Source organism: Tetranychus urticae, chromosome 1 (assembly GCF_039701765.1).
Source record: "Tetranychus urticae isolate SD_2017Ah chromosome 1, NJAU_TeUrti_SD_1.0, whole genome shotgun sequence".
NCBI classification, from domain to species: domain Eukaryota; kingdom Metazoa; phylum Arthropoda; class Arachnida; order Trombidiformes; family Tetranychidae; genus Tetranychus; species Tetranychus urticae.
Window position 1 is genome coordinate 19611137 of NC_142958.1, and position 7555 is coordinate 19618691.

Here is a 7555-nt window from a genome sequence, read left to right on the forward strand (position 1 = left end):
TAATATGAATTGATATCAACTTTACAAAAGAGTCAAGTTTTTCTTTTGGATAATTCAATGTTGAATCTCTTTGAGTTTGTTGGCACCTTAATAATTATTTGAAGTCAACGCTGAGAGTTTGATTCACGAACTTTATTAAGAGGAGATAAGATTCAAGTAATTTTGTTTACTTTGTATTCAGAATAGTCAATTTAGTTTGTACATCAACTTAACCATAAACAATATAACAATTGATTGCAGGTTGACTAAAATTAAATTAGTTAATGACGACTTTTAGATACAAGAAGAGTTGGAGTTGAAAGATTTACATGGTCATGAATGTTTTAATTTAATTCCTTTATTTACTAGTTCTACTCCTTTTAGCGCCAGTTTTTCCTCCACTTTTAAATCCACTTTTGAATGCACCTTTGCTTCTACCTTTACCTTTGCCCTTACTTTTGGCTTCTCGTTTTTTAGCTACTTTATCTTTTTTCAGTCGACCATCCACCAATTTATAACGACCTTTTAATCCAGCAGGCCTTTTGTTGATTTTGCCCTTTTTCGCTACAACATATTGCAGTTCCTTTTTCTTTTCTCCTTTAAGAGCTTTTTTGTATAAGCTGTAAGACAAAAAGAAAAACAATTACGTTAATTTTGTTCTAATAAAATCAAGAAATATATAAAACTTACTTTTTAATGGTTGCCATCTTTTCTCGTTCACTCATATCTGAAGCATCAGTTAATGCTTCGGCCTTTTTGCGAGCTCGTTCCAATTTCCTTGTTGCTCGTTTACGTTTTCTGGCATTAGCTTCGGCTACTTTCTTGATTGGTCTAGCATTTATTTCTTTCAACTTTTTCTTAAACTCATGAACTGTAGATGCAGGAACTGGCAATGGTTTGTAGAAAAATATATCTTCGTCTTTTTTGAACCAAGAAGGAAGAGCTTCGTGGTCAGAATGCATATAACGATTCCAAGCTTGATCAGTAATCTCTCTTCTCATTTTAGCTGATTGAATTAAAACAGATCCTAAAGCCAATTCTTCTGGATTTAATTTAACATTGGATTTACATCTTTCACTAAGAGTTGGCGTTTTATCCACTTTATCAAGTAAATCATCGTCACTTTCGTCGTCATCTAAATCAGTTTTACCTTTGGCATCAGTGTCGAATCGAACTTTTTTGGAAGCTGAGCCACCGGAAGATGATTTTCGAGACTCTTTGGATTTAGTTAAGTCTTTTTTCGTTGCTTTTTTCTCTTTCTCTTTTAACAATGCCTTTTTCTCTTTCTTTTCTTTTCTCAGTTGTGAAGCATTCAGAGCCATTGCTGCCAAATCATCTTCATCGTCAAATTCATCGTCATTGAAAACACCTCTTTCAAGGAAAATCCTGTCTTTTAAATTTTTTGGCCTATCATCGAGATCAATAAGAAGTCCACCTCCTGTCTCTTCATCATCCTCAGCATCTTCTTCTTGGTCAACATTTTCATCGATTTCTTCAAGTTCATCGATGTTTGATTTGTTCTCTTCTTCATCACTAAGAATTTCGTCTGGATTTTTGTTAACGTCTTCAAAATCATAGTCATCTTTCGCATGACGATCGAAATAAACTTTTTTCAATTTTGGATCATATGGTTCCTCGTCTTCCGACTCAACAGTATTGGGTAAATGTTCATCAAGAATATCGAGATCAACATTCTGGAATCTTTCAAGCTCAGATCGATTTTTCAAATGTCTCAATGTAAATAATTCCATGTCATCTTCCTCGTGAAGCTCATTTTCGTTTTGAATCATTCCCAGATTCATTCTGGCATTTAACTTTCTTCTTTCCTTAAGAATCTTTTTCTTTTTTCTTTTCAATTCGTTTAGTTCTTCATCGTCCTCATCTTCCAACTCTTCTTCTGGTATTACTTTAACTTCTTCCAGTTCTTTACCTTCTCCTTTTTCTTTTGGGTAGAGCTCAGCTCTGATTTTTCGCCTCCATGCGATCAGTTGCCTAAGAAATTAATAAAATCAAAACATTAGTTAAAAGATTAAAGCAAGAATGAATTCAAAACTTACAAAATTTCCTTCCGTCCAAGAACTTTCAAGTCTTTTATTAACTCCTTTATTTCATCTGTAGTCGATGCATGGTTCGCAATAGCTTCAGTATCTAGAACCATCTGTAAACAAAAAAGTAAGATGGAATAAAAACACATTAGAATGAAATAAAGAGTTTAAAGATCAAAACAATTACCTCATTGGAATCGCTTAGAAGCTCGATGTGATTGGTTTTGGAAATGAATTCAGAAGCATTTAATTTGTGATATAAAGTATCTCCTTCTTTATATCCTTCAGCTTTAGCTTTCTTCTGTTTAGATACGGGTTTTAATAATTCTGCTTTCTTTTTCTTCTCATCATTTTGATCTGGAATTTCTTCAAATAAAAATCCTGGGTCGAAAAATTTTGGATCAATTTTATCAGGTGCAAGATATTTTTCACAAACAACGAAAATCTCAGCGGACTCATGACGAGAAGCTTGTGGTTTAGTAGCATGAACTTTTCTGAATAATTTTCCTAATAACCACATGAGTGCATTGTAATCTCTGGATCGAAAAATTTTGGTAATAAACCATCCACCTTTCATCAAAAACTCTGTTGCTAATTGTACCGCACTCAAAGTTAAACGTATTTGAGCGAAAGCATCATGGGTCCAACTTTTACCAACATTTGGAGCACCATCGTTTAAAATGACATCAGCTTTCCAAGTTTTGAGTTCTTTCTTAATTAAAGAGCGACACTGTGGTGTAGTTATATCACAAGCAAATGTTAAACAATTTGGAATTGGTTTTATTGGAACCAAATCAATACCAATAATAACGCTGGAAACAGGCATAAACTTTTGAGCAACTTGAAGCCATCCTCCGGGAGCAGAACAAAGGTCAATTAAAACCTTTGAACTTTGTAAGAATTCAAATTTTCTGTTCAATTGAATCAATTTAAATGCAGCTCTCGATCGGTAACCTGAAAAACAAAAACAAAAATTAGTTAATGTAAGTAAAATAAGAAATAAAATACAACTTACCGGTTTCCTTAGCTAACTGGTAAAACCTATCTTTACGCTGCTTTCCAACTTTAGCTTTACCCATTTTGACACAAGCTAATTAAGAAATTACGAGATAATCAACAATTAACAAAAAATAATATCTAAACAAATCTGTTTAAATGAACACCACGTTTTAAAAAACAATGCTCTTTGTGACCATGTGATACTAAAATACATGTGTAAGCATTAGATGGCGCTGAGTTTATGCTTTTGTTGGCTTCATTAAAGTGTAAGGGAGAATCAGCAGATGGCAGATAACCAACTGAAATTTCAAATTTCAGCAACAGTTGCAATGGAAAATATTTTTATAATAAACTTGGCTCAATTGTTTTTGTGTAAATAATTGATTTTAAATAAAAATATCAATTAATTTCTATTTTGTTAACTACTTATAATTGACCAACAGTATGAAAGCACTCACGGAAGATGAAAACGAGCAGACAAGGTAAGACAAATAAATATTTTCTTTCATCTTTCTATTCTTTACTTTTTTCCCTTACTTTTCATTCTTTCCTCCTTTTTTTTCTCATAGATGTGAAAAATGTGCAACAGAGGAAGTTGCAGCTACCTCATATACCCGTGAATTAGAGAAACTTTTAATTGAATCAGAGAATATAATTAAAAATTTAAAGCAAAATCTTTCTGGATTGAAATTGGAAAATCAATATTTATCTGCCCAGTTGACAGAATTAAGACAAAAGATTAGTCCTACTCCAGCATCTCCAATCAGACTCAATGAAGATAATCAATCAATTCTGATAAAATTAAATGACGGGCGTGGAAATTTAGGTGTGAGCATATTGCCATGTGAAGATTCCGCTGGTGGAATGGTTATTCAAAACATATTACCAGGAGGCCGAGTTGATAAGAATGGTGGAATTGCTGTTGGTGATAAAATAGTTGCAGTTAATGATTTAAGTTTACTCAACTTAACATTTGATCAAGCTCAAGAAATACTTAGAGAAGCCTCTCAACTTGATGAAATGACATTAAGAATTGTGAAATGTTCTGTTGACTCTGGATTAGAACAGTACACCAATACCATTAGTCGACTTGGATCCAGAAAACTGGGACGAAAATATCATGTTAGATTGATCAAAGGAGCTGATGGATTGGGCTTCAGCATTGCAACGAAAGATAATCCTGCTGGAGACTCATCTATTTATGTTAAATCAATTTTTCCTAGAGGTGCAGCTATAAAAGATGGAGCATTAAAGTCAGGAGATAGGATTCTCCAAGTCAATGGGATTGATATTTTAAGAAAAAAACTCCAAGATGTTGTTTCTATTTTAAAAAGTATTCAAGTCGGAAATAGTGTTGATTTAATTATTGCTCGCCAAGAGCAAGATATTTCACCAAATCCATCCTTACCCCGTCCATTACCTGGTGACAAAGCTGGGGAAATACCCAACGGTCATCAAAGTGAAGTTTTTACTTTTGATATACCTTCAAATGACACAAGTTCTGCTGGCCTTGGAATAAGTGTTAAGTGTCTCCAGTCCAAAGATGAATCAGGTATGACTTATGATTGTGGTTTGTTTGTAAATAAAATAATTCATGGTGGAGCTGCTTTTAAAGATGGTCGTCTCAAAGTTAATGATCAAATTATAAGTATTAATGGAATACCTCTTCTAGGTTTATCAAATGATGATGCATATGCATTGCTCCAGAAATCATTTTCAATTGGTGATGGTCTTAATTCAATAAGGGTCACAATAGCTCGAAAACTCCAATCTCCTGAAAATGAGAAATCTTCTGAGCCTACAGATGCAGATGTTGATGTTAGTGATAATGTTGGAACAAAACAGGATCTGTCTACCAGCAGCTACAACTCTTGCGATAATACTGTTATTCACTTTAATGATCACCAACCTGTTTCTAATCGTTTACATGGTCGTACACCATCAATCCATGAAAGATTAATTTCAAATAGTGGAGACATATCTATAAATGAAGATGCCAATGTTACTGTTGATCTGATATCAACAAGCAGCTACAAATCTTGTGATAACACTGTTATTCACAACCCAAAGCCAATGGTATCTCCAAATGATCAACTTGAAGTCCATTTTAATGATCACCACCCTGTTTCTAATCGTTTACATGGTCGTACACCTTCAGTTCGTGACAGAGTAATGCCAAATAGTGGAGACATGTCTCCAAACAGAAGTGACATATTTATTGAAAATGATACTGGAAATTTTGATTGTGACGAAACAAATCAAACAATACCCAAGTCAATAGAAGACATGGACGATACAGAGGCCAACGTTTTAAAGCATGTAGAAAGTGTAACTTCTATTAATAATGATTGCGAAATTGTTTTTGCACGAGATGGATTTGGTCGTCAAAGTGTTTCTGAAAAACGTTTCTGTGCAAAGGCTAAAGAAGAAAGAGAAAAGGAAAGACAAAAATTGAGAAAAGAGTATGGGTTAACATCTCCTAAAACACCATCTAAAGAACGAAATGCCAATACCCCTTCAAAACCAGCAAGAGGAGAGCGAAGTGCATCTAAAAATCTTCCTCTTTTTTCTCCCAAATGCTGCTGGAGCTGTCAATCTCCAGGCTCTTGTCCTTATCATGTTGCACCATCTACCAAACGTGTTGGTCCTAATTTGGGTCTCAAAAAGTCTTGCTCTTTAGAAAGCCTACAAACAATGATGCAAGAACTACAAAAAGATCAATTAGATGGTCAAGAGGGCAATCCATTTGCTGGACCTCGGCCTGCAACTCTCAAAGTTTCTCGAATCCGAACAACCAACGAAAGTTTTCGTGTTGCAGTGGACAAATCATATGATGATGGAGTTACAGAAACTCAAAAAGCTATGGAAACTTTAAATGAAGAAGAAAGTGAAAACAATTCTTATATAAATATTATTCATAAACAGCAACAACAACAACACCCACCACATCAACATCATCATCATCTTCAACAACCACAACAACCACAACTACAACAACTACAACAACAACAACATTCACATTATCAACAACCACAACCTCAATCACAACAACAACATCAACTTCATCAACAACATCAACTTCAAAAACAACATCAGCTACATCAACTGTATCAACAACAATCAACTAATAATATTCTTCATCACCATGACGTCCGACCTCCTCGCCATCATAATATGGATAAATTTAAACAATCAGAAGCAACAGTATCATCTACAGGCACCAGCTCACAATTCACAAGTACTGATGATGATAGCAATTTGATAAAAAATAAAAACTCAGACGCTAAAAAAGGACTATTCAGAACACTGCTTCGCCTGGGAAGTGGTAAAAAGAATAAATCTAAAAACACTAGAACCGAGGATTATAATCAAGTGCGCGCTGCTCAAGAGGCCATGCTCGAAAGAGAAAAGGTTCAAGAAGCGTACAACAAACTAAAAGATCAATACCAGCACCAGCATCAACAGCAACATCAACAACAACATCAATACCAACATCAGCATGCCCACCAACATGCGGTACAAACTCAAGTTAAATCTACAGTTGGTTTACCAAATTTACTACTTAACCATTTCTCGCCTCCTTCAAACGTACAATTTAGTCAACAACAGAACCAACTTGCACCACACCAGTCACAACAAGCTTACGGTACTCTTCCCTCTGCTTCTGATCAGCAAATGAAAAACGTTGCAAATCACATTAGAACGTCTTCGGGTCGCATGAATGCAGCTCCTTTAATAGGCTCGACATCAGCAGGTCCAGGTTATGTTGAACGACAATACCAAACATTACAAAGATCCACCTATGGAGCTACTGTGCATCCGTCTTATGATGCACCTTATGGTGTTGTTAAACGCAACGTTTACTCTGGAAGTTACAGATCAACCAACGTCAACAATCGCCAAACAGTCTATTGGGCAAACAGCGGAGCCACCACAACAGATGCGTCCTTCCGTAGACCTCACAAAGTTTACGTTGAAGAATATAGTCGACCTAATGGACCTTTAGATTCGATGTACACTCCACTATCCTCTTAAGGAATAATCAACCTCAAATAATTCCCAAGATGGCAGTAAAATCTAAAAGGTTCAACATTGAATCTGCCAAATGAAACATTTATATTTTGTCTTATGCGCATCAGTATCAACTTATAACAAACAAGCAAAAAAGAAACAAAACTGATCAGAAACTTTTCTATATTTTTTATTGGGGCGAAAGAAAAAATCACAAAGCGATTCCCTTAATTTAACATCTCAAGTCAACCAGTTAAGTTAAACATTGGACGTTATATAATTAACGTTTGCTTACAACTCGTCAAATTATCATCAAAACAAAATTATCAACAATCAATCAATCAAGATGAAGTTAAAGTATGTTAAACAATGAGATTTTAACGGAAAACCAAACCAAACAATTTACTTAATTCATCAGTTTAACCAAAATTGTTTCATAGTCTTTGTATATTGTAAAAACAAAAAAACAAATTTACAAACTTGTAAAAACTATAAATAAAAAAATATTTCAACTGTGTAAA

At 34.5% G+C, this 7555-nt stretch overlaps 2 protein-coding genes across 3 annotated transcripts; one reads left to right on the forward strand and one right to left on the reverse strand.

Annotated features, from left to right (window-relative positions):
- Positions 1–111: 111 nt before the first annotated feature.
- LOC107372154 (pre-rRNA 2'-O-ribose RNA methyltransferase FTSJ3) lies at positions 112–3195 on the reverse strand. The gene is made up of 5 exons (XM_015940323.3): positions 3040–3195; positions 2212–2978; positions 2037–2137; positions 670–1971; positions 112–599 (listed from the first exon to the last, which is right to left on the reverse strand). The coding sequence occupies exons 1-5, from the start codon at positions 3101–3103 to the stop codon at positions 338–340; spliced, it is 2496 nt and encodes an 831-aa protein (XP_015795809.2). The 5' UTR covers positions 3104–3195; the 3' UTR covers positions 112–337.
- Positions 3196–3351: 156 nt separating this feature from the next.
- Positions 3352–7555, forward strand: baz (par-3 family cell polarity regulator). 2 transcript variants are annotated; one of them, XM_015940322.3, is made up of 3 exons: positions 3352–3505; positions 3593–4575; positions 4696–7555. In XM_015940322.3, the coding sequence occupies exons 1-3, from the start codon at positions 3468–3470 to the stop codon at positions 7056–7058; spliced, it is 3384 nt and encodes a 1127-aa protein (XP_015795808.2). In that variant the 5' UTR covers positions 3352–3467; the 3' UTR covers positions 7059–7555. The 2 variants fall into 2 exon arrangements, with proteins under 2 accessions (XP_015795808.2, XP_015795807.2); XM_015940321.3 differs by having other exon boundaries at positions 3593–7555.